We start from the raw sequence: 27,667 nt of genomic DNA on the forward strand, positions 1-27,667 counted from the left end.
CTGGTAGATTACACTGATGGGCACGGATATGTGGCACTGGGGTGCAGCACTGTTGTTGATGCAGATTTTGGGCACTGATAGGTGGCACTGTGGGCACTGATAGGTGGCACTGTGGGAACTGATGGGTGTCACTGTGGGCACTGATGGGTGGCACTGTGGGCACTGATGGATGGCCCTATGGCCACTGATGGGTGGCACTGATGGGGGGCACTTTTTTATTAGTTAGGTGGCACTGGCAGGGGGCAGGTGGGCACTGATAAGCTGGCCATGATCGGGACTAATGTCCCGATCACGGCCGCCGGTGATCGGCTTTTTTTTTTCAGCGCGAGGAGGAAAAATAGCCGATTACCGGCTCTGTTTTGTCACATGATCAGCTGTCATTGGCTGACAGCTGATCACGTGGTAAAGGGTCGGGATCGACCCCTTGCTCCGATCCGTGATCAGGCGAGTCTCATAGACTCGCTGATCACAGAGCGCGTCAATAGACGTAGTCCCGGCAAAGCAGGTCCGCGCTGTAGCCGTCATTCGGCTATAGCGCAGATCTCTAGTGGTTAAATCAGTATCACTTATTTAGAAGTTTTGACCACGCACTGTGCACTTTACTGTGATCTTGTCACTAAGTCGTCACTTGTTGAAATATATCTTTACATTGTAATTGAATTTATTTGATGTTTTGATAGAAGCTTTATTCGTTAGCGCAACATTATTCTTTTACAATCCGACAACAATTGTCTGGCGGAGTGTACAATCGGTCAGATTTTCCGACAACAGCCTGTCATCACACATTTCCCATCTGAAAATCTGATCGCATGTACGAGGCTTAACTTGTGCCAAAACACAAAGTGCATGAATGTTGCCCATGACAAACAGACAATGAGCAATCCGTGTAACACAACAGTCTGTGAGCAATCACAGTGTGCCCAATGAATACATTCGATATTAAACATGTGAAGACAAGTGCGGTTCACTCCGATGCAGAAAACACAGTTTCTTGGTCTTACACATCTCTACTTGGGACAAGATGACCAACATATACTTCTTACCAGACTGATATGACCCCACACAAAAAATGTAGGCACAAGTAGGGATGGCCCCGATGTTTCGAGTCGAATGTAAGTTTGACTCAAACATCCGGTGTTTGTTTGTTCGTAGAACAAAGGCGGGCAAGTCCGCCTGCTGCGGAGCGCCCCATAATGCGAGGTCTCGGTGCACTGAATGCTGCTGATTGGACAAAGCATGCACCTTATCTGCATGCTTTGGCCAATCACAGCTCCATGTGCTGTTTGAGCCATGATTGGACAAAGGCAGGGTGCTTTTGGCCAGTCATGGCTCAGGGGCTAAGTCCATGCCCCACACTATACAAGGCTGCTGCTTACACGGTCACCGAATATAGTGAATGAATAGATATTAGGCAGGTAGTGAGTGTGCAGTCAGTCATATATATAATACAGTTTAGAGTATATAGTGCAGTCCGTATAGTGTATATAATAAACTTCTGGGTATATAGTATAGTCCGTAGAGTATATATAATACAGTTCAGAGTATATAGTGCAGTCCGCATAGTGTATATATAAAACATTGCAGAATATATAGTGCAGTCCATATAGTGTATATATAAAACATTGCAGAGTATATAGTGCAGTACTTGGGAGTGTGTTACGTACAGAGTGCAGTATTTGGGAGCGTGTTAGGTATAGAGTGCAATATTCAGGAGTGTGTTATGTAAAGAGTGCAGTATTCGGGAGTGTGTTAGGTACAGAGTGCAGTATTCAGGAATGTGTTATGTAAAGAGTGTAGTATTTGGGAGTGTGTTGGGTACAGAGTGCAGTGTTTGGGAGTGTGTTAGGTACATAGTGCAGTATTCGGAAGCGTGTTACGTACAGAGTGCAGTATTCAGGAATGTGTTATGTAAAGAGTGCAGTATTTGGGAGCATGTTAGGTACAGAATGCAGTATTCGGGAGTGTGTTAGGTACAGAGTGCAGTATTTGGGAGTGTGTTAGGTACAGAGTGCAGTATTCGGGAGTGTGTTACGTACAGAGTGCAGTATTTGAGAGCGTGTTACGTACAGAGTGCAGTATTCGGGAGCGTGTTAGGTACAGAGTGCAGTATTCGGGAGCGTGTTAGGTACAGAATGCAGTATTCGGGAGTGTGTTACGTACAGAGTGCAGTATTCGAGAGCGTGTTACGTACAGAGTACAGTATTCGGGAGCATGTTAGGTACAGAGTGCAGTATTCAGGAACGTGTTAGGTACAGAATGCAGTATTCAGGAGTGCGTTATGTAAAGAGTGCAGTATTTAGGAGTGTGTTATGTAAAGAGTGCAGTATTCGGAAGTGTGTTAGGTACAGAGTGCAGTATTCGGGAGCGTGTTAGGTACAGAATGCAATATTCGGGAGCGTGTTATGTACAGAGTGCAATATTCAGGAATGTGTTAGGTACAGAGTGCAGTATTCAGGAGTGTGTTAGGTACAGAGTACAGTATTCGGGAGTGTGTTAGGTACAGAGTACAGTATTCGGGAGTGTGTTAGGTACAGAGTGCAGTATTTGGGAGCGTGTTAGGTACAGAGTGCAGTATTCAGGAGTGTGTTATGTAAAGAGTGCAGTATTTGGGACCATGTTAGGTACAGAGTGCAGTATTCAGGAGTGTATTAGGTACAGAGTGCACTGTTCGGGAGTGTGTTACGTACAGAGTGCAGTATTCGGGAGTGTGTTAGGTACAGAGTGCAGTATTCAGGAGTGTGTTATGTAAAGAGTGCAGTATTTTGGAAGCATGTTAGGTACAGAGTGCACTATTCGGGAGTGTGTTAGGTACAGAGTGCAGTATTCAGGAGTGTGTTAGGTACAGAGTGCAGTATTCAGGAGTGTGTTAGGTACAGAGTGCAGTATTCAGGAGTGTGTTAGGTACAGAGTACAGTATTCGGGAGTGTGTTAGGTACAGAGTGCAGTATTTGGGAGCGTGTTAGGTACAGAGTGCAGTATTCAGGAGTGTGTTATGTAAAGAGTGCAGTATTTGGGACCATGTTAGGTACAGAGTGCAGTATTCAGGAGTGTATTAGGTACAGAGTGCACTGTTCGGGAGTGTGTTACGTACAGAGTGCAGTATTCGGGAGTGTGTTAGGTACAGAGTGCAGTATTCAGGAGTGTGTTATGTAAAGAGTGCAGTATTTTGGAAGCATGTTAGGTACAGAGTGCACTATTCGGGAGTGTGTTAGGTACAGAGTGCAGTATTCAGGAGTGTGTTAGGTACAGAGTGCAGTATTCGGGAGTGTGTTAGGTACAGAGTGCAGTATTCGGGAGTGTGTTAGGTACAGAGTGCGGTATTCGGGAGTGTGTTACGTACAGAGTGCAGTATTCGGGAGTGTGTTAGGTACAGAGTTGCCAATTTTGGTTTAAGAGTTGCCAACTCAGTGTTTGGGAGTGTGTTCTGTACAGAGTACAGAGTTGCCAATATTTCAAATAGTGTTCTAGGGACACTATTTAGTTGTGCATTCAGCAAGTCACTGTTGAGTGTAATTTATAAGTGGTGTTCATTTATGTATGGAGTGTATAGCGGTATTTGCAGGAAAGGAGAGCAGTATGTACAAAATGAGCACAGTGGGTATGATGGGGGTAGTATGTGAAGGAGAGGAGTGAGGCGGGAGTAACGTTGGCCACTAGACATGTGCACTGCGGAAAAATTTGTTTGTTTTCACTTTATGTTTTTATTTATTTTTTTGTCAATTCGTAAAATCGAAAAATTCGGAATTTAAAAATGTGGTAATTCAAAAATCTGAAAATTAGGAAATATGGAAATTCATGAATTAGAAAATTTGGAAATGTGAAAATACTAAAACTGGAAAATCCAAAAAATTTTAATAATAACTACCTAACTAATAATAGCTAATTATTAAGTTATAGGTATTGGAATTTCCTTTCAAATTTGGCTGTTAGTGAACGTAACAAATATAAATTTATCTGAAGTTACGAATTATCCAAAATAATGAATGCCGCACCTAAACAAATGGAACATAACAAATTAATAATAAATAATAATAATAAGTAATTTGCTATGTTCCATTCAGATACAGCATTTGTTAGTTCGTATAATTCATAACTTCGGATAAAGTCATATTCGTTACGTTCACTAACAGCCAAATTTGAAAGAAAATGCCAATACCTATAATTTAATAGTTTAGCAATAGTTAAGATATTATTAGTTAGTTATTATTTCAGATTTTCGAATTTTCGGGTTTTCAAATTTTCGGATTTTCGTTCTTATTTTCAGATTTTCGAATTTCAAATTTCCAAGTTGCTGAATTTTTACATTTCCGCATTTTTGAATTTCTGAATTCTCTAGTTTAAGAATGGAATGAAGTGCAGAGTGTATGATGGCGGGTAGTATGTACAGGAGGGGAGTGCAGAATGTATGATGGCGGGTGGTATGTACAGGAGGGGAGTGCAGAGTGTATGACGGTGGGTAGTATGTACAGGAGGGGAGTGCAGAGTGTATGACGGCGGGTGGTATGTACAGGAGGGGAGAGCAGAGTGTATGACGGTGGGTAGTATGTACAGGAGGGGAGTGTAGAGTGTATGACGGCGGGTGGTATGTACAGGAGGGGTGTGCAGAGTGTATGATGGTGGGTAGTATGTACAGGAGGGGAGTGCAGAGTGTATGACGGTGGGTAGTATGTACAGGAGGGGAGTGCAGAGTGTATGATGGTGGGTAGTATGTACAGGAGGGGAGTGCAGAGTGTATGACGGTGGGTAGTATGTACAGGAGGGGAGTGCAGAGTGTATGACGGTGGGTAGTATGTACAGGAGGGGAGTGCAGAGTGTATGATGGTGGGTAGTATGTACAGGAGGGAGTGCAAAGTGTATGACGGCGGGTGGTATGTACAGGAGGGGAGTGCAGAGTGTATGACAGTGGGTAGTATGTACAGGAGGGGAGTGCAAAGTGTATGACGGCGGGTGGTATGTACAGGAGGGGAGTGCAGAGTGTATGACGGCGAATAGTATGTACAGGAGGGGAGTGCAGAGTGTATGACGGCGGGTAGTATGTACAGGAGGGGAGTGCAGAGTGTATGACGGCGGGTAGTATGTACAGGAGGGGAGTGCAGAGTGTATGACGGCGGGTAGTATGTACAGGAGGGGAGTGCAGAGTGTATGACGGCGAGTAGTATGTACAGGAGGGGAGTGCAGAGTGTATGAAGGCAGGTAGTATGTACAGGAGGGGAGTGCAAGGCAGCAGCTCACTGAGAAGCTGAGCCAAGTGCTAGTCCAGGCTCCTGGGTGGATCCTGACCATATGGGCGTGTTCTTTCCCCAGCCTGGACCGGCTCTGTGATGTCAGCCGACAGCGGACTTCAGCCCACTGTCTGCTGAAAACGGGTCACAGGAGCGCAGAACGAAGTACAGATAAATGGGCTTTGGCTGTACTTCTCCTTTAATACCTTCCTGACATCCCACAGCATTCCGCCAGCTTACCTCCCCATAGACATCCTGGAAGGAACTATTGGAGTGTCCGTCCTTACCGGTGTAATCTCAGAGGCTGGTTAATTATCTCCCTTCCCGCTTGGACGTAGCAGGCACAGCAGCCAGCAGTAGACCTCTAAACTCAGTCTGCAGTTGGCATGAGAGCACACTGATTGTGATTGCTGCAGAGTGCTGGAGGAGATGCTGGGGAAAGGAGTTTTTGTTTAACCTTTTTTATAACTCGCACAGGCGTATAACACGCACCTTCAATTTAAGAGGGAAGTTTCAGGAAAAAAAAACATCAGTGCCCATCTGCAGCCTTGCCCATCATTGCAGCCTGATCATTGCTCACCTGCAGCCTTGCCCATCATTGCAGCCTTATCAGTGCCCATCTGCAGCCTTGCCCATCATTGCAGCCTGATCAGTGCCCATCTGCAGCCTTGCCCATCATTGCAGCCTTATCAGTGCCCATCTGCAGGATTGCCCATCATTTCAGCCTTATCGGTGCCTATCTGCAGCCTTGCCCATCATTGCAGCCTGATCAGTTCTCATCTGCAGCCTTGCCCATCATTGCAGCCTGATCAGTTCTCATCTGCAGCCTTGCCCATCATTGCAGCATTGCCAATCATTGCAACCTGATCAGTGCCCATCTGCAGCCTCGCCAATCATTGCAGTCTGATCAGTGCCCATCTGCAGCCTTGTTATTGCCAAAATAAACAGAGCTGGTGTTCTGGCGTATAGTGTCTGGCCATCAAATAGTGTCCGCCCCGTACTGCGCATGCGCAGTACGGAGCAGACGAAGCTTCGGAAAATCTCCGAAGCTGAATGGCGCCTGCGCCGTGAGTGGAGGTGGTAGCCCCACCATCCAAGCGGACATAGGGTTGTGAATATTAGAGGGCCACTCACGGGCGAGCTTCGCTCGCCACGCTTCGGGCTCGGCCTCGCTGCGCTCGGCTCTTTATTATTCCTACTCTATGTCCACTTGGATGGTGGGGCTAGAACCTGGACTCACGGCGCAGGCGCACGTTCATCCTTGGCAATTTTCGGAATCTGTGTTGCTGTGTACTTTGCATGCGCAGTACACAGCGGACACTATCGGATGGAGGACGTTATATGACAAGACACCAGATCTCCTGTGTACTTGGCTTGGCTCACAGTTCCGCCCAGTCCCACCCAGTCCCGCCCATTGGCCTGGCTCTTATGATGGACATAACAGCGGTCCAATGGCAGGATGTCAAAGCTAGGAGGGGGGACTGGGCGTTACTGCAAGCGGAGTCAAGTACACAGGAGATTCAGCTCTGTCTATTTCAGTGGCACTCATTCCCTCCCTCCCCTCGTTCAGCATATAACACGTACACGCAATTGTCCCCTGATTTTAAGGGGGAAAAGTGCGTGTTATACGCCAATAAATACGGTATATATAAATTCTATTCTAGTAATGATAAAAAAATAATATTCATAGTTTGGCCTGGTTTGGGTGTCACTGAGGGATAAAATGATTCAGAAATTGCTTCATTTTCCATCAAGATTAATTTCTACTCAGCAGATTAGCCTCCAATGAGTTTACAGCAAATATACACTCTTGTGTGCTCTGGAGATGTCAAGGGGAATTTAAGCATTATAAATATATGTGTGTGGAACTGTTTTGTGATTCAAAATGTCACACCGATATTCCGTGACATTACTTTAATTTTCTTCAGAGAAAAGTCTCCACATCGGACCTGCTGCCATTGAACTGAATTTATCTATGCATGTACCAGGAGCAAAATCTGGGAAGAAGCTGAAACAGTAAAATAACAAAATTGAATTGACTTTATAGGTACTGGGTCTATTAGACATTATTGTGACTTAACACAAAAGGGAGGAGCCCCACCTTGCCCACACCCAAGTATTAGAATTGTATTTTTTTTTTTTATATATTACTTAGAAACATCAAACTAGCCGAAGAGATAGGATATCCTCTCTCTCTCTCTCTCTCTCTCTCTATATATATATATATATATATATATGTAAATTCTCAACCTTTTCTTTACCCACAAGGAACCATTGAAATGACTTTTAGATCTTTTCAGAACTTGGGTCAGTGGGGAAAAAAAACGTCTATTACATTGGTCAACAGTGGAAAGAACGCCATCCTAATGTTGCGTACACACGATCGGACTTTCCAACAACAAAACCGTGCAATTTTGTTTGAAGGTTGTTGGCTGCAACTTGTCTTGCATACACACGGTCACACAAATGTTGGCCAACAATTACGAACATAGAGACGTACATGATATCTCCATTACGGATGCTAGTTTTACAAGACCAAGTGCTTCCGGCTCGTCCTTGATTGTGAGCATGCGTGTTTGGCGTGTTGGTACTTTGGACTTTTGTCCTAAGGACTTTACACACGATCGGAAAGTCTGACAACACACATTTGTTGGCGGAAAATTTGAGAAGCTGCTAGCCAACATTTGTTGGTGGAAACTCTGACAACAAATGTCCGATGGAGCGTACACATAGTCGGACTTACCGCCAACCAGCTCAAATCCAACATTTCACGTTGGAAAATCCGATCGTGTGTACGCGGCATTACATTAATGGTCAGAATGCTATCCTTACAAGGCTAGCTAAAAGGATTATTAATAATATCATGCTGTTGTTCCTGCCACATGGTGTTGGCACCATCCTAGGTAGGTCAATAAAGTCACAGCTGAAGGTACCCCTATTAGTCTCTGGAAGAACCCTAGTGTTCCACAGAACCCTGGTTGGGAATGACTGGTGTAGAGAATGGAGGAAAGCTGTTAACCGTCTTGTTGGTGTCCGGTGAGTGGGCTCTCAGTTGTATCTGTTGTTTATTTCACACATTTTAAATTACTATTTTGTAAATCAGATATTACTGAAAGTTTCATTGGCACATAATTAAGACTTTTCAGTCAGTTTCTGGGAACCTAGTGTGCAGTCTTGGTCTACAGGTTGGATTCCCCCAAAATCCATAAAAAAAAAAAAAAATTAAGGAAAGTAAATACATTTTGGAAGTATGTAGGAGTAACTGTAACATTTTTTTTTTCAGTGTCTTTTATGATCCAAAACATACTGTAAAACTCCGATCCTCCTTCACCGGACAGTGAATTTGATGTATTCATCAACATCAGAGATTTTGGGCGTTTGCTATAGTTGGGACTGGCTCATGTTTTCTGCAAAAAACTTTGAACCTTCAATCTACAATTGCAGATTTGTTTTGGAATTTTTACATTTGATGTTGTGATTTGCAAAAAAATCTATTTATTCCATGAACTGCAGCAAAAATTACTTTATGTATTATTATTATTATATCATTTATATATTAGTACTGTACATAATTTATTAAATATTTTAAATATAATTATTAAAAGTGAGACATGTTGCATAATGGGGAATCAGACCATTTTGAATGAATTATCTCTCTCTGGCCTGTCTGACCTTCCGGCTTCTCAGATCCCACTCTTTCTCTTCTTCCTTCTAATCTACCTTCTGACAGTCGCCTGGAACTTGTTGATTATCTCCCTTATAGTCACCGACTCCCACCTTCACGTGCCTATGTATTTCTTTCTTGGGAATCTGGCCAGTTTGGACCTCTGTTGCTCCTCGGTCATCGTCCCACGCATGTTATTTGACCTTCACACCAAGAAAAGAAAGATTACAACAACAGCTTGTTTGACCCAAGTCTTCTTCTTTATATTTTTTGTTGCTTCTCAGAGTTTTCTGCTGGCCGTCATGTCCTATGATCGATACATCGCTATTTGTAAGCCATTGCATTACATAGAGCTCATGAGTTGGAAAGTGTGTCTGTGGTTGGTGTCCAGCGTGTGGTGTCTCGGTTTTATTTGTTCTTTCATTCATACGTTTTATGCTTCTAAATTAATATTTTGTGAGTCTGATATTATAGAAAGCTTCTTTTGTGACTTGCCTCAGTTGTTTCCAATCTCCTGCAGTGACGCCTACATCAATATTGTGATCGTCTTTTTCTTGGGTGGCCTTTTTGGAGTTGGGACTCTAATATTGACCTTCTTCCCCTATGTCTATATATTCAAAACTGTCCTAAATATAAAAGTGAAGGGGAAAAGAAGTAAAGTTTTCTCTACATGTACCCCTCATCTCACAGTGGTAATTATATACTATGGCTCGTTTTTCTTTAATTATTTTCAAGCAAATTCAAGTCATCAGTTCTCTGATAACAAAGTGTTGTCCATGTTTTACACCGTAATTCTTCCACTGCTCAATCCCCTGATTTATAATTTGAGGAACCAGGATTTCAGAAAAGCATTCCGAGATATTTCAAGGAAGATCATCTCCAATGGTATATAGAATTAACCAAAACTAAACCCTTAGCCCTTGTACACACCATTGGACATTCCGACAACAAAACTCATCGGATTTTGTCGGACGTATTTTGTCCGAAACTTGTGTTGCATACACACGGTCGTACAAAGTTGTCGGACAATCCGATCGTTCAGAACGTGATGACGTTATTTCGTTAGGACGGGACTACGTTCAGGCTAGTAGCCAATAATAGCTTTGGTCTAGGAATTTGATCTGAGCATGTGTGGCACTTTGTCAGATCGGAATTCTCAACAAACGATCGGACAAAGTCTCATCGGACCATGTTGTCGGAAAAGTTCATAGCCCAGCTCTAAAACTTTGTAGGTCGGATATTCAGACGGAAACAGTCCGATGGAGCCCACACATGGTTGGATTACCTGATAACACAGTCCGATCGGACATTTTCAGTCGGAATGTCTGACCGTGTGTACAAGGGCTTACAGCTATAATTTAAAAAAGATATACTAGTGCTTTTCTTATATAGACAATTCAGTAGATATGGGTAGGCAGGGATTACTTTAATTGGTGGACCCACCCAGCAGGTGGGGAATGAGGTGGTCCTCTTTGCTAAGACATGGGAGAAGCTTAGTCTGAGTGAGAAGTCAGACATTAAGCTAGTATATAGCAGAGGAGATGTGCATGTTCTCTCTTTTTTAGGGAGAGGCCTTGTAGGAATGGAGGACCTTTTGAATGTGACATCAGGACTAAGGATACTATGTATCTATCTGCCAGTACCACAATCAGGGCCACTGATATGTCAGTACAGCCAGCCCCCCTAGGCTGGGCCCAGGCCTCATCAGTTTAAAAGACCTGCCAGCAGTACTGCCTTTTTTTGCCGAAACTTGTGAGTCGCGTGTAGTACTGCCGGCTTCTACTTTTCTTTTTTTTTCCTCCAACTGCACTGCAGGGGGATCGGTTCTAGTATCTGCACCTCCTGCGGTCTGGGACCCCTGTGTGCCCTTTTCCTCTGCAGTGCTGCTGTTTTCTCTCCTCCCCCCTGTGTGCCCCTTTCCTCTGCCAGCTGCTGAGAGCACACAAGTGACTCACCATCCTGAATGAACACACCACCCTGAATGAACACAGTGAGCAGGTCCGCCATCAGGGGGGTACAGCCCATATACCTGTAAGGGGCCCAAGTGTCTGGACAGGGCCAGCCATATGTGAGAAGGCAGAGGCGGGTGAAGGGGAGCTCCGTGGCTGCACTGGCTTTTGGAGTGAATGTGAGTCAGCAGCTTTATCACTGAGCTTGCATCGGGCTCTTTGCTGCCACCTCTGGCAAATTCCTGCATGTGCACACATTGTATAAATGATTCAGTGCAGAAGAGTGGAAAACTCTATGTGGTCAGGATAGTTTGTAATATAGTGCTGTCACCTACCCGTTACGCTTGAAACTACCCAAGTAGGGACTGGAGGTAAGGCCTTGTTCAACCAACATATTTATTTACCTTCTTGCAAGGAAGGGCTTTACCTTGTGTTGGATGGGGAATGCTCAAGACTCTATGTCAAAAAGAAACAAAATATCTCCCAGTAAACTTACCAGCCAGCTTGCAGAACAACCACATTGACCCTGTCTAAAAGTTTGCATTAAAAACAGAGAGTTTTGTTTGCACACATTTGCTAAACAGCAGCACTCACATCATGGCTCCTCTGCGATCCTAACTCTATCATTTTCAGAGTCTTGCAACGCAGGTGTGCCTTGAGGGTGCCCACCTCTCCTTAAAGGCACAGGGACACATTTGATGCCCAGCAAGAGCACAATGACAGCTGGAGGCATCCAGTTCACCCCCCACACCCAATTCCACCAACTGTACAAAAATTGGCAAATATTGGTTGTTTTGCAGGCTGGCTTTTGCTTGTTTTTGATGTGTACCTTTGGGTGGCTGCTACTTTTTATATATATATATATATATATATATATATATATATATATATATATATATATATATATATATACAGTATCTCACAAAAGTGAGTACACCCTTTCATTTTTGTACATATTTTATTATATCTTTTCATGTGACAACACTGAAGAAACGACACTTGGCTACAATGTAAAGTAGTGAGTGTACAGCTTGTATAACAGTGTAAATTTGCTATTCCCTAAAAATAACTCAACACACAGTCATTAATGTTTAAACTGTTGACAACAAAAGTGAGTACACCCCTAAGTGAAAATGTCCAAATTGGGCACAAAGTGTCAATATTTTTGTGTCCACCATTATTTTCCAGCACTGCCTTAACCCTCTTGGATATGGAGTCCACCAGAGCTTCACAGGTTGCCACTGGAGTCCTCTTCCCCTCCTCCATGATGACATCACTGAGCTGGTGGATGTTAGAGACTTTGTGCTCCTCCACCTTCCGTTTTAGGATGCCCCACAGATGCTCAATAGGGTTTAGGTCTGGAGACATGCTTGGTCAGTCCATCCCCTTTACCCTCAGCTTCTTTAGCAAGGCAGTGGTCGTCTTGGAGGTGTGTTTGGGGTGGTTATCATGTTGGAATACTGCCCTGCAGCCCAGTCTCTGAAGGGAGGGGATCATGCTACAGTACATGTTGACATTCATGGTCCCCTCAATGAACATCTACATGGGGACAAGGTGATTTGTGGTTGTGGGGCAGTATCCCCCACTCCAAGCACCCCCCCATGTTAAGGGTATGTGGCCTGGTATGGTTCATGGGGGGGTGCTGACTCATCCCTCCCTTTCCTGACCTGCTGGACTGCATCCTCAGATAAGGGGAGCACCAATGCCATTTTTTTTATTGCCGGAAATGGTATTGTATTGCTAATAATTTAAATGTAATTTTTCTATTTATAAATGTCAGTTTTGCTGCAGCAGGTTCTATACATGGTACAGATTTTCCACTTTATATGCAGACTAAGGGGACCCCCCCAGGCACTATATTCAAAGGATTTTTTAATTTGAACTGTTTCACTTTAAGCAACATTAAAATCACTGGTCCTGTAAAAAGGATCCTTTAAAAAAAAAAAAAGTTTTGCATTAATTCATGTCCCCCAGGGCAGTACCTGTGGCAAGTGAAGATTAACCCAGCTTTCCAATAAATGCGGATACTCACAGCTCATTCATAATTTAGCAAGGGGTTGGGGGCAATTCTTTTTTCACACAGAGCTAAGCATGCCTGGAAAGCTTTTTTCCCTTTTTTAAAAACTGCATTTTGTATTTACTCTGTTTATCTTTGTGCAATATTAAAATTTGTTTGATGATCTGAATCATTTAATTGTGACAAATATGCAAACAAAAAAACAAAAACAGGAAGAGGCAGGACCAAGACATCCTCAAATGAAAAGAAAACTGACTTACTTCCTCTATTATGTGAGGTTTCATCATTGTCAGCGCCATCTACTTGCCAAATTTTTTTTTTTCTGATAGAGGTGTTTCTAGAAAAAAAAAAAATATATATATATTATAGTTACTAGATGGCACTGACAATATATCATAACATATAAAATAAAATACAGCAATTTTTGTCCTAATTTTTTATTTTAATTTTATATCTGTCCCGCCAACATTTTACACATAGACCTCTTAGCCCTTGTACACACGGTCGGAGATTTCCGACAACCAAATCTGTCAGATTTTGTCCGACGGATTTTGTCCGAAACTATTGCATACACACGTTCGGACAAAGTTGTCGGAAAATCCGCGTGATGACGTTATTTCGTTACGACGGGACTACGCTCACGCTAGTAGCCAATAGCTTTGGTGTAGGAATTTGATCTGAGCATGCGTGGCACTTTGTCCGACCGGAATTCTGTACACATGATCGGAGTATGTCCAATCGGATCATGTTGTGGGAAAATTTTACCAACAAGTTGGAAAACTTGGTCCGTCGGATACTCCGACAGAAACAGTCCGATGGAGACCACACACAGTCAGAATATCCGACAACACTGTCCGAATGGACACATTCCGCCGGAATCTCCGACCGTGTGTACAAGGGCTTAGTGTCAGCTAAATATTAGGTTTTGGAAAATAGATTTTTCACTGTATTGAAATGTTTATGCTAAAAGTACTTCTTTTTACTAGAATGAGGAGATATATGAGCATATGAGCCATCTATGAAGGAAAATGTACATCTTTGCCAGCACACCATGGATCAACAAGTACTGGGCATTCCTTCCTTATTGCATTTCCTCCCTGGCCACTGCTACCATTATACTACAAGAGAATACAGAGAGAGGGTGCCCCAGGGATTTTATGGGCGGGGGTTGAAGCCAGACAGAGAAGTAGAAGGAATATATAAAAGAGTATTTCAAAATGTATTAGTTTATAAGACATACAAAATTGTATATAAAGATACCGTAATAAAATCACAAGACCAGGGGTTAATCTATGGTAATTTACAGCAAAAAATTCTGAGTCATGAAATGGGTCTCATGGTAAGAGGCCAATCAATATACATGAGTTCAGAGCTCCCAACATGTTTCGGAATATTTACAATGTTAAATTCCTTCTTCAGGGGCTGATTTGCATCAAGCTGTATTGTCTAATGATGTAATGGCCAGAAAAAAATAAATAAAAGGCAGCCAAATCAACTGTATATGTACATGACACATTATTATTATTATATTTTTATTATACATGATTTATATAGCGCCAACAGTTTGCGCAGCGTTTTACAATGTAGGGGGGGGGGGCAACACAATTACAGTACAGTTCAATACAAAAGGTACAGGAGAGCTTACATTCTAAAGGGAGGGGGTGGTGGTACAAAAGGTAATAGCTGCAGAGAATGATTTGATGTGGGGGTGGTGTGGGGGACACATGTATGTAAACATATGATTGTGAGAAAGGCATGGGGGGAATAAAGATGGGGCAAGCATTTTATGAGAATTGGTGGTACTTACGAAATAACCAACTGTGATGAAACACAGTGCACATCAAGGCCCTGCTTGGATCATTGGTCTGCGTCTCAAGGTGGCTCCATAGCGTGGATCGTTTGGGAAAGGAGTCTCCAAAGAGTGATTTTCAGCACGTAGATGGTGACTCTTGGCCAGAAATTGGTATAAAATGTAACCGTGGTAATGTTTTCAAAAATTTGGGAGGAGAATGCAGAAAATTTGCCGAACGTTGGGGGGGGGGGGGGGGGTGGGGTTGTCACTTTCGAGTGACAGGGTCCACAAGGATCAATACTAATATCACAGAGACACTCCTAAGCAAAGAAAAAAATGTAATGGGAGTTTGATATGATAAACTGAGATGGAAAGTTGTTGCAAAAAAAAAGGGAGAAAAAGGCATACATGCAAAGGCTCAATTAATCATATGCATGTGCGGCTATTGTCTTATTAGTGTAAACCTTCCATGCAGTTTATTTGGCTCTGGTCTTATAAAGCATGTAAGTAATGTATCTGGTATATAGAGCAACCAAACAGACTAAAGTTGGAATATGTAGCAAAAAAGCTAGCGGAATCTAATAAAATTTGAAGAAAGGAGAGATAAAATCATATTAAAATGATTGCAATCTACTTACTTTCAAGTGTTCAATAGTATGCACTTTATACTACAAGTTGCATAGCTGAGGAGTTTTGTAGTGCAATAGGAGGAGTTCCCTATTAAAGTGTCTGTTACCCTAAAAAAAAAAAAAAAAAAGAATCATGTTGCCTTAACCACTTGCCTACTGGGCACTTAAACACCCTTCCTGCCCAGACCAATTTTCAGCTTTTGGTGCTCTCACACTTTGAATGACAATTACTCAGTCATGCAACACTGTACCCAAATGAATTTTGTGTCCTTTTTTTCCCACAAATAGAGCTTTCTTTTGGTGGTATTTGATCACCTCTAGGGTTTTTATTTTTTGCGCTATAAATGAAAAAAGACCGAAAATTTTGAAAAAAAACGCATATTTCTTTGTTTCTGTGACAGAATTATGCAAATTATTAATTTTTCTTCATTAATTTTGGCCACAATTTATACTGCTACATGTCTTTGGTAAAAATAACCCAAATTTGTGGATATTATTTGGTCTTTGTGAAAGTTAGAGAGTCTACAAGCTGTGGTGCGAATCGCACAAAATTGATCACATCTGATGTACTGGTGGCCTATCTCGCTTTTTGTGACCCGAACATGCCAGGAAAGTACAAATACCCCCCAAATGACCCCTTCTTGGAAAGTAGACATTCCAAGGTATTTAGTAAGAGGCATAGTGAGCTTTTTGATGTTGTCATTTTTTTCCCACAATTCTTTGCAAAATTAAGATTTTTCATTTTTTTTATTTTTCTCCACAAAATTGTCATTGTAATAGGTTATTTCTCTCACATGGCATGTGTATACCAAAATGACACCACCAAAATACGTTCTGCTACTCCTCCTGAGTATTACAATACCACATGTGTGTGACTTTTTTTTTTTTTTTTTTTCAATTATTTTTTATTGAGATTTTTCATATAACATATACAGGAAAGAATGAATAAAAAAAGCTCAAACAAATGAATATGACCAATAGTAGTGTTGGCAAGAAAATGTACAATTCTTTTAAATTGAAAAAAGTACACATATCAATTGGTATAGCACAAATATGATATCAGAACCTCATTTATACGCTATTATATACTATATATCATGCTTTCCAATGTTTTCTCGATAATAAGTACTATTCTCTCTGGTATGATATATGGTCGTGGATAGTCAAAGTGAAGGTAAGGGGAAAGGAGGGAGGGATAGGAAACGGGGTAAAAGAGAAAGAGAAAGAGAAGAATAAAGGGGGGTTAAGGGGGGGTAAAGGGTCCAGGGTCTAGTGATCCCCCCTAAACAGTACATCTTTATCACTTAGTATCAATTAGTATCACTTAGTATCCCTTAGTAGGGTCAAGCAGGCTTGTACCAATCTGACCACACTTGCCATCTACTAACCATCCTCATTCTGTTTCCCTGCCTGCTAGCAATTAAGGTTTCATATGCACAGTGGGTTTGGGTAGTAACCAGGACTTCGGATACTTTCGGGGCACAGTCGGATTTCCAATATTTCGCTATCAATGTACGGGCCACTAAAAGAATGTGTGTTATCACTACTCTAGATTCCAAGGGGAAGTTGTTTATACCTATATTCAGTATAGCTAAGGAGGGGTTAGGTCTAGTTATGATCCCCGATACGCTGGAGACAACGCGGAACAAGGAATTCCAGAAGCTCGTCAGGCTCCTACAGCTCCAAAACACGTGGTATAAATTCCCAATGTCTCCGCACCCCCTCCAGCACAACGGGGACCCTCCACCACCAAACTTAGATATTTTGTAGGGGGTAAGATACCATCTAAGGGCAATCTTTTGAGATAGTTCCCAGTGGTTAACGGACTTGGAAGAGGTATAGATAGCTCGGAAAGCTTCTTTCCATTGCTGAGGCGTAAAGGTAGTATTCATATCCCGTTCCCACAATTGGTAGGGGCGGGATTTAATAAATTCTAACTTGTTTTGGTACAGATTATAAAAAAGGGAAATTCCACCTCTAGCTAGGAAACTGGAGTTGTAGAACTTCCAAGCCACCTTAGGAACAAGCACTTGGCGTGATTTTATGGAACCCAAGCAATGTATCACTCGGTAGTGGGTATATCTGTCTGCCGGGGGAAGACCATACTGTTTCTGAAGCATATCAAATTTAATGGGACCTGAGTCAGTGTATAAGTCAGCAATAAATTTAATTCCTTTGTTATGCCATTTAACCATGGAAAGGTTGGGAACTATATAAGAAACCACCTCCAACGGCACAGGTAATTCCAGAATTTCCCGACCCTCCGAAGCAAGTTTCAGAAGAGTTCTCCAGGCCATCAAGGAGGCCCGGACAGTAAGAGGAAGGGTATGCACAGGGTGAGGTTTCAAAGTGTCTAAGAAAAGCAATAGTTTTAGGTCATCTGTCGGGCATAGGGCCTTCTCCAGTGCTACCCAAGGATTTTCGCAGGAAGGACTAAACCAGTGTTTGAGTTGTGTAAGAAGTGAGGCCCTATAGTAATCCCGGAGGTCCACCAGTCCCATTCCTCCCGCCTGTCTATGCTTTACCAGTAGTGATTTGGCACATCTCGGTTTTTTGCCTCTCCAAATAAACTGTTTGAGTAGTGCATTAAAGGGACCAAAATGAACCTCCCCTAGGGGGATCGGAAGGGTTCGAAACATGTACAAAATCTGTGGCAGGATAATCATTTTAAAGGTAGCTAGCCGACCTGTCCAGGTCAGTTCAGTTTTATTCAGTTGAGCGGTTTCAGTTTTAAGTTTTGTCAACAAGGAGGAGAAATTAGAAGGGGCTAGTTGTTTCAGTTCTTTCGTTACTTTGATACCCAGGTAGGTAATGTGTTCCTTGCACCAGCTATAAGGGAATTCCTGTTTCAATGCGGTCTCCAAGGGGGGGGGAATGTCTAGTCCCAGGATTAAGGATTTAGTTGAATTAACCTTATAAAAAGAGATATCTCCAAACTCCTTCAGGGTCTGATGTACCTGTCTAAGAGAGATGGCTGGGGTGGTTAAAAATAGGATAATGTCATCTGCAAATAAATTCAGCACGTGCTCCCTGCCCTGGACTTTAAAGCCAGTGATGGAGGGGTCGGATCTCACCCTCTCCGCCAGTGGCTCAATGAGGAGGTTGAAGATGGAGGGGGACAGCGGACACCCCTGTCTCGTTCCATTCGATATATCAAAAACTGATGACAACATATTAGATGTGTAAACCTGTGCGCAGGGGGAAGAATACAGGGCAAGGACTGCCGAAAGTATAGGGCCCGAGAAGCCAAACTGCATCAAAACCCGCTTCATGTATCCCCAGTGGATCCTGTCGAACGCCTTCTCCGCATCCAAAGATAGGAGCAGAGAAGGCGTCCGACAGGTCTTTGCATACTGGACCACGTTGATGACCCGTCTGGTAGCATCCGAGGCCTGCCTGCCCGCAGTGAAGCCCGATTGATCAGGGTTAATGATGGATGGAAGTATCGGGAGTAATCTGAGCGCTAAAATTTTTGCATAGACCTTTACATCGGTATTAAGTAAAGATATCGGCCTAAAATTGGCCGGAGTTGTAGGCTCCTTACCCGGCTTCGGGATCGTGACAACATATGCTTTAAGCATCTCCCTGGGGAAGGAGGCGGAGGACACTGCTGCTGCAAATACCTGTTGGAGCGTCGGGGACAACTGCTCACCAAAAACCTTATAATAGTCATATGATAGGCCATCCGGACCCGGAGACTTTCCTAATGGGAGCGTGCCGATGACTTTTTCAATCTCAGACCTCGTTATTGGGGAGTTGAGGAGAGTTAACTGCTCCTCCGTGAGCTTTGGCAACCGAATTTTGGCCAGGAACGATTGAATAGCATCGTCGGTAGGGTTGGGGGTGTTTGGGTCTCTATCTAGATTATAAAGTGCCGCATAATATTCGGCAAATGATTCTGCTATCTCCTGTGGATTAATTAATTTTCTGTTGTCTGGAGATCCTAAGAGATATGGTATTTTAGATTTCGTCCTAATGCCCCTAAGCCTTTGAGCTAGAAATTTGCCCGCTCTATTCCCTGAGGCATAGAAGGACATACGCAGGGAACGTATATATTTATCACTTTGGTCTATGAGCAAAAGTCTGTGATCCGAGCGGGCTCTAGAAAGTTGTTGAGCTAATTGGGAATCAGTATTGGCTTTATTGAGGGATTCAAGAGTTTTTATGGTGGCAAGCAGTTGGTCAACCTTCTGTGTCCTCCGCCTCCTCTCCCCTGCACATATCTTAATCAACACCCCTCTAATGTATGCCTTATGGGCACACCATAAAACCATCGGGTCATCTACCGAACCTTCGTTACAAGCAAAGTAGTCCTTCAAATGTGCTCTAATACTAGTAACATGTTCTGGCATCTGAAAGATACGGGAGTTGGCTCTCCAAATGTAGGCTGGACCAGGACCACGGCCCTCCATCACCACCATGGAGACCGGGGCGTGGTCAGACCACGTAATGTCATGAATAGTAGATGTAGAGATTAACTGTAACAGCTGTTTATCCACAAGTATCAAGTCAATTCGGGAATACGAGTTATGTCTGGGAGAATAAAATGTATAGTCTCGCTCTTCACTATGTTGGCACCTCCAGACATCATACACATCCGACGCATGTAAAAGAGGTTGCAACTTGGGAGGGAGCCGTTTGGGGATTGTAGTGGAGTCCAGAGCAAAATCAGGAGTAATATTGTGATCTCCACAGATAATTAGGGAACCCCATTTCATATTTTCAATCTTCCTATACAGTCTTTGCAAAAACCGAATTTGGTGGGTGTTGGGAGCGTAGAGATTGACCAGGGTATACGGCTTGTTATTAAGCTCTCCTTGAACAATCAGGTATCTACCCAATGGGTCCGTATGTAACTCCTTCAGGACAAAAGATACCGAGTCCCTAATAGCAATAAGGACCTCTCTGTGTTTCTTCGGTGCACAGGACATGAAAAGGGATGGAAAACTTTTATGTTGGAATTTTGGTGCATTGCCCGCTTCGAAATGCGTCTCCTGTATATATAAGACATCTGCTTTAAGTTTGAGAGCTTCTCTCCAGGCCGAAGAGCGCTTTGCAGGATGATTCAACCCGTTAGCATTAAATGAAACTACTTTGAAAGACATAATTTAACAGGTATTTGATGATACTCACGGTATCTGGGGGAGATACCAGCGACGACCCACAGACTTCTACTGCGACCACACGGACAAATGAGTCTTTTCAACAGACTTTCTGATCTTGAAAAAAGAAGAGAATCACCGGACCCTGGAGAACGTAAATGGAAAAGGGGGAAAAGGGGGGAGAAAGTAGTGTCTATGTAAGAAAAACAAAACAGTAGTAAAAAGGTAGGTTTCAACAAGAACCAGAGGGCGGAAAAACCGTCCATTATTGCGGGGGGGGGGAAAAGAACGCACTAATGCTCCCTAGTGCGGCAAGGTCCCAATGTGTATCCGCCCGTGTCACGGCAAGGGATAAAAGCATGTCAAGGATTACTTTTCTTGGAGTTTTTCTTCTTCTTATGCGACACTGTATGCCAACCATCCGGAGAATGTGCCACCCTTGCGGAAGCAGGCTCGTCATCCGTCTGTACCGGTAGGATGGCTAGGGAGCGTAGCAGGGCCAAGCCCTCTGTTATGTTGGTCACAACAGTGGTGTTGTCTTCGTGAGTGACAGTCAATTTCACGGGGTAGCCCCACCTGTACGGAATATTGTGATTCCTCAAGGCTTTGGTCACTGAAACCAACGATTTTCTTTTTAGCATCGTATACTGCGAGAGGTCCGCAAACAATTGAATGTGAGTAAATTTTTCAGGGGGGACCTGCTGTTTCCGAAACGCCATCATGAGCTTCTCTTTGGTTTGGAAAAAGTGTACTCGCATTAACACATCCCTAGGGATGTTATCTGGCAGATGGGATGGTTTAGGCAGCCTGTGTATTCGATCTACCTGCATCTCCGCTTCATCAGTGGAGGGAAGGAACGCACACATGAGTTCTCTGGCATATTGTTGTAGATGCGCAGGGAGGACGGTTTCAGGGACTCCCCTAATTTTGATGTTATTTCTTCTCGACCTGTCCTCAAGGTCTGCGATTTTGCTCTTTAGCCAGGAGATTTCATCTGCCTGCTCATGAAAAGCGTCAATCAGGGTGTTGTGGGAAGTTGCAAATTCCCCCATTTTTGATTCAATATGATCAACTCTGCCACTCACCTCCCCCACCTCTGTTTTAAAAGAACTGACACATTTCAACATGTCTGCATGCATGGAGGTGCGGAGGGAGAGCAGCATCTCCTTGAGCATGGTGTCTGAGACAGGTCTGTCAGTAGTAGGAAAAGCACTAAAGGGGTCTGCTAACTCCCTTGTGTCCTCCAAAGAGTCCTGCTCCGTGCTCACCTGTCTGCAGTCTTCCTCCAGCCTGGGCTTGGACTTCACAGGGCTGCATGAGTTTGGAGTGGATGCGGCTGGCAAACGACCTCGCTGAGCACTTGTCGCTTCAGGGCTGGATTCGTCCGACCTGGAGCTACACGAGGGAGGCGGAGGCGAGTCAGCTCCGCCGGCGCCATCTTGCCGCAGGCCTCGCTCCGCCGGCTTGAAGAAATCCGCTAATTTCTTCGGTTTGGCCGCGTCTTTCCGCTTGCGAGACATGCCGGCCGAGTCTGTGGAGTCTCCGGTCACCGGGAACACAGGCGGGAATGCTGTCCGTCGCTGCTATGTCACTGAGGAACCTACGCTGGAACGGAGCTCACTGCCTAAGCATCCATGCACCAGCGCGCGGTAGCCACGCCCTCATGTGTGTGACTTTTTCACAGCCTGGCCACATAGAGAGGCCCAACATGCAGGGAGCTCCATCACGTGTTCTAGGAGCATAAATTACACATTAACTTGTTGACTACCTATTACACTTTTGAAATACCAGGACAATGACACGTGACACTGATGACAGATGGCACTGATACGTGTCAATGATGACACTTATATGTGGCACTGATGACACGTGGCACTGATGACAGATGGCACTAATATGTAGCACTGATGACAGATGACACTAATATGTGGCACTGATGACATGTGGCACTAATACGTGGCACTGATGACATGTGGCTCTAATACATGGCACTGATGACACGTGGCACTAATACGTGGCACTGATGACACGTGGCACTAATACGTGGCACTAATACGTGCCACCGATGACAGATGGCACTAATACATGGCACCGATGACGCGTGACACTGATGACAGATGGCACTGATAAGTGGCATTGATGGCACGTGACACTGACAACAGATGGCACGTGACATTGACAGGTGGCACTGATGACAAATGGCACTGATACGTGGCACTGATGACAGATGGCACTAATACATGGCACTGATGACAGATGGCACTATGTGGCACTAATGACACGTGGCACTGATAACAGATGCCACTTATACGTGGCACTAATGACAGATGGCACTGGGGACAAATGGCACTGACAACAGGTGGCACTGGGGACAGATAGCACTGGGGGCAGGTGGCACTGGGGTGGGGTGGATTGCACTGGGGTGGATGGCACTGGGGCGGATGGCACTGGGGCAGGATGGCACTGGGGCAGGATGGCACTGGGGCGGATGGCACTGGGGCAGGATGGCACTGGGGCAGGATTGCACTGGGGGAGGATGGCACTGGGGGAGGATGGCACTTTTTTTTTTTTCTCTGTGCACTGACGGCTGCTGCAGCCGTTCATCTCTCCCCTCTCACACGCTGTCTGTGTGAGGAGGGAGAGCGGCGCTGAGAGATGATCTCATATGTTTACATATGAGATCATCTCCCATTGGACATGCCGATCACGCTGTAAACGGCCGCTGTGATTTTACAGCGATCTGTGTTTGCCTGTCCCCGGGGGACACGGCGAACACAGAACTTCCGCGATGCACACCCGCGGCGGCGCGCATTGTGGAAGTAAACAATAGGACGTCCAGGGATGGCTAATTGCACGAAAGCGCCTGCTCTAAAGCCGTAAATCGGCTATAGGGTGGGCGCGAGGTGGTTAAATAATGTTATACAGCACCGTGCTTCTGTAACTTGGCCTCCTGTATCACCTGAAATACCTGGCTGATCCTTCCTGGCTATGCCCCCCCCCCTGTAAACTGACCACGGTTTATCATGACTGCTGAGCCCTGACATTGTGGTCAGTTTATGTGCCTCCGTCATACGCAGCCCTGCTCTCTGCTCTCCCCCATCCTCACCCCCCTCCCCTCCCTGCATTTCAGCTCCGTCCACTCCACTATTCTCCCCTCCTGGTGCAATCAAATCTATAATAAAAGTATGCCATTCCCTCTGTTCTATAACACTGTGTGTCCCTGTGCTGTATAAAAAAAAGATGCTGATTATACTGTAAATCAGAGTGTTTCCTGTCACTCACTTAACTCTTGGCTCTCTGTTCTCTCTCCCCCCTCTTCCTAACGTCAGTGGCAGTGTTCAGCCCTGCCCACTGTAGCTGTCAAAGGAGAGAGCCTAGGAGTCACGTGAACGGCAGGAGCCACTCTGATATAAGGTATAATGGGCACTTTTTTTTATCTTTTAATAAAGGACTTATTCTATAATGCCCCATACTCACAAGCAGATATTCAGTCGGAAAACCTTGGATGGTTTTGCAGACGAAATTCCGCTCAAGCTTGACTTGCATACACACAGTCACACAAAAGTTCTCTGAACTTTCGACCGTCAAGAACGCGGTGACGTACAACACTACGACAAGCTGAGAAAGTTAAGTTCAATGCTTCCGAGCATGCATAAAATTGTTTTCGAGCATTAGGAATTTTGCGTGTCGGAATTTCCGATCTGAACTTTTTCCAACCGAAAAATAGAAAACCTGCTCTCAATCTTTTGATGGCTGGAATTCTGCCATCAAACGTTTAATGGCGCATACACACGGTCAGAATTTCCAAACCAAAAGCTCACATCCGACTTTTGCTGGCAGAATTTCTGATCCTGTGTACGGGGCTTAGGTGTCTCCTGTCTTTTTTACTATTTTTTACACTTTTTGTGAAATGGTAGAAATACCTAGGAGCAAAACTTAATACGTTTGGATGCAATGGCCCCATCTTCTCAGCGCTTTTGGCACTCTATGCAGTGCCAACTGCACATGTGTATTCATCTAACGCTATGTCTAAGAAATTCTACATCACAAATGGCACCCAACAGGGATGCCCGCTATCTCCCCTGATTTTCTCCTTAGCGATGGATCCTCTCGCGGAGAACATCTAGATTAAAGCCTTCTATTCCTTTTTCTCCGTCTATGGAAGGTTCACCCTTTCTAATGCCACGTACACACGACCGGACTTTCCATCAGAATAAACTCTGATGGTCTTTCCGACTGAGTTTCCGATGAAGTTCCGACCAAACGGACTTGCCTACACATGATTACACCCAAGCCCGTTTGTTTCTAATGCAATGACATAAGACGGGACTAGAAAAGGAAGCTCAATAGCCAGTAGACAATAGCTGCCCTTGCGTTGAATTTGGTCCGTCGGACTAGCATACAGACAAGCGATTTTCCCGGAATTGATTCAGTCGGAAAGATTAAGAACATGTTCACTTTCTAGGACTTTTGAAAATAAAAAAGTCAGCTGAAGCCCACACGCGATCGGAATATCTGATGAAATGATTCCGTCTGACCTTTTCTGCTGGAAAGTCCGGTCGTGTGTACGTGGTCTAAGCCCTTGTACACACGGTCGGACATTCCGACAACCAAATCCGTCGGATTTTGTCCGACGGATTTTGTCCGAAACTGTTGCATACACACGGTCGGACAAAGTTGTCGTAAAATCCGATCGGTCGTAACGTGATGACGTTATATCGTTATGACAGGACTACGTCCAGGCTAGTAGCCAATAGCTTTGGTCTAGGAATTTGATCTGAGCATGCGTGGCACTTTGTCCGATCGGAATTCTCAACACATGATCGGACAAGGTCCGATCGGATCATGTTGTCGGAAAGTTTTATAGCCAAGCTGGAAAACTTGGTCCGTCGGATATTCCGATGGAAACAGTCCGGTGGAGCCCACACACGGTCGGATTATCCGACAACACGGTCCGATCGGACATTTTCTGTCTGAATGTGTCCGTGTGTACAAGGGCTTAGACTTTAACCAAATGAAAATTACTACTCTTTCACTAATACGTATTATATGAACATATTCAAGCTATAAAAGTTTCTTACCACTTCAAATGTAATGTGAAAAATTGCTTTTCTGTCGTCTGTGCCTTGTCAATTGTTAACTCCTAATAAAAAAAACAATTAAAAAAAATAAATACATTTCAACAGAGGGCAGTCGAAGAATAAAGTCTCCTTCGATTACTCAACTCTCTGAACTTCTGCATTGTTCTATCCAATTGCTTAGCTTTTTATTACTTTTAAATTTCACTTTAAACTTTGTATTTAAAACTTTTTATTGCTTTAAGTTACTTAATTTTCAGTAAGACAAAGTTGTGTGTCTCTAAAGGATACATTTATTCAAATGTTACTTACTTTTCTTTAATGATTGAAAAGAAGTTTTAGATTAATCTCAGATGAAAACGTAGCCAATGATAACTTATGTGTTCATTGAAGATGTCAGGGGAAATGTTTGTATTATTATAAATCGATGCATGTACTGCTACAGTAATACAATGGTATTATGACCAACACATCACACATATTTTCTATTATGATTGCTCAATTATGTCTCCACAGCAGACCCGCTTCCAGTGAACTGACTCTTCCCCACCTCTCTTGCATTAGTAGTTACCTCTGACAAGGGTATCAGCGACAACATTTGGGAAGAGCCTGAAAAATGAAAATTTAATATTTTACAATCTTGAATTTTACAGGTTCTATTTTTTTTTCTTTTTTTTTTTCTCAATGATCTCAAAATGATGCTTTGCTAATCATTAAAGATGCATTATTTCCTAAACTGTGTTTAGATAGATAGATAGATAGATAGATAGATAGATAGATAGATAGATAGATAGATAGATAGATAGATAGATAGTTTTTTTTTTCAAACTTCAAAATATTTTTATTCAGAACTACTGAACAGAAGTGCAAAACAAGTAATCAACACAGGCACATTTTTTGTAGGTAGGTGAACAGTTGAAAAAGCACTTAAGATTTGTTGGAATGGCAAGCAGGTAAAACATTAGCTGTAAAAATGAAGTGTCAGGTAAACAAAAGTGCATTATTAACAGAACCGTGAGAAGCCCGACTTTGAAAAGATTATGCATCCTTGACAAGAGCCACAGCTGAAAAACGCACTTCATCTTTTGCCTGCTCAGTGTACTGCTTGCAAATGTGAACTGCATTCTCCAGGAAGGATTCAGATAATGGTCCATGGTCAATAGGCCTGTCAAGGTGCCCATCAATCTCCGTTAGGGGCTTATTTGCAGGAACAAGCACCAACACATGGCATTGGTCACCTCCATCTGGCCTGACAAAGCCCTCAGCTGCAACAGACTTGAAATCCGACAACAAGGCCTCATTTTTCTCCAACAGCTTTCCCCTTTCTTCAGATGAGCCAGCAGCAGACTTCTCAATATTTATCCTGGTTCCAACAGAAATAAGTAGTTGTCAAAAGGATTTATGGCTTCCCGTAAGAAGGCATAAGAATAATATGGAATAAGAATCATTATTGGTTCATGGTAAACAGGTAGCGCCAGTTACCCCGGTTGTCATATTGTTTTTATTGTTGGAAGAAACCCCAAATGGGGATTTTCTTCTTGTGGGGGGCAGCAACCTAGAATTATATATATATATATATATATACATAGGATTTGTATTGAGCCGTTTTATGTTTTTTGTCTACCCAACTCCCGGTGTTGATTAGTGCGATTTTTCTATTTTCATAAAGACTTCTCAATATAGCTCTTCAGTGAATAATCGTCAGAAAAACTCACAAAATCCTTGTTGCTAGCTACAGTGTGAATCAAAGCAACAAGTCCACTAGAGTTTTCAAGTGTTTGCTTCAAGTAAAACACTTCAGAGTTCAGATTTTTGCCCTTCTGTTCCTCTGCTTTTTTGTTTCGGAACTCTTCAAGCTTTGTTGTTAATGGGAAGGTGAGCACTACAGCACGAACCGGGTTGGAAAATGTTTTTAGGTAATCCGGTTCCAAACCCAGTATGTCCACATATTTACAGCTAGAAACACCAAACTTCGCCAAGAGTTTGTTCAGCATCTCCTGGTTGATCTCGGTAGGTGGTAGCGCCATGCTTTCTCACTATCTTTTCTTCTCGTCGTTCCGATAAAGCGATCTGCGTGATAGATAGATATTAGTCAATAATCTTTGAAATTAGTTATTTAAATAATTATTTTAAAATATTTTATTAAGAACCGTATGGTTATTAAATAATATTTATACTGTATAATATATTAGATATTTAGATTTACTTAGATCT

At 43.4% G+C, this 27,667-nt stretch overlaps 2 protein-coding genes across 2 annotated transcripts; one reads left to right on the forward strand and one right to left on the reverse strand.

Moving 5' to 3' along the window:
• Positions 1 to 8,843: 8,843 nt before the first annotated feature.
• Positions 8,844 to 9,779, forward strand: LOC143925615 (olfactory receptor 8G17-like). The gene has a single exon (XM_077450087.1). The coding sequence runs from the start codon at positions 8,844 to 8,846 to the stop codon at positions 9,777 to 9,779; it is 936 nt and encodes a 311-aa protein (XP_077306213.1).
• Positions 9,780 to 26,267: 16,488 nt separating this feature from the next.
• Positions 26,268 to 27,528, reverse strand: LOC143923357 (ubiquitin carboxyl-terminal hydrolase isozyme L1-like). The gene is made up of 2 exons (XM_077446976.1): positions 27,125 to 27,528; positions 26,268 to 26,816 (listed from the first exon to the last, which is right to left on the reverse strand). The coding sequence occupies exons 1-2, from the start codon at positions 27,478 to 27,480 to the stop codon at positions 26,492 to 26,494; spliced, it is 681 nt and encodes a 226-aa protein (XP_077303102.1). The 5' UTR covers positions 27,481 to 27,528; the 3' UTR covers positions 26,268 to 26,491.
• Between the last annotated feature and the right edge of the window lie 139 nt (positions 27,529 to 27,667).

This window comes from Lithobates pipiens, unplaced genomic scaffold, assembly GCF_037356315.1.
Source record: "Lithobates pipiens isolate NorthernLeopardFrog02 unplaced genomic scaffold, aLitPip1_a1.2 Scaffold_22, whole genome shotgun sequence".
Taxonomy (NCBI): Eukaryota; Metazoa; Chordata; class Amphibia; order Anura; family Ranidae; genus Lithobates; species Lithobates pipiens.

Bases quoted from the DNA above. Each gene is read 5' to 3' on its own strand.
- LOC143925615 (XM_077450087.1), top strand. From the start codon at position 8,844: ATGGGGAATCAGACCATTTTGAATGAATTATCTCTCTCTGGCCTGTCT.
- LOC143923357 (XM_077446976.1), bottom strand. From the start codon at position 27,480: ATGGCGCTACCACCTACCGAGATCAACCAGGAGATGCTGAACAAACTC. The intron at 26,817-27,124 runs GTCTTTATGAAA...TGTTGGAACCAG, and splicing joins CTGAAGAGCTATATTGAGAA to GATAAATATTGAGAAGTCTG.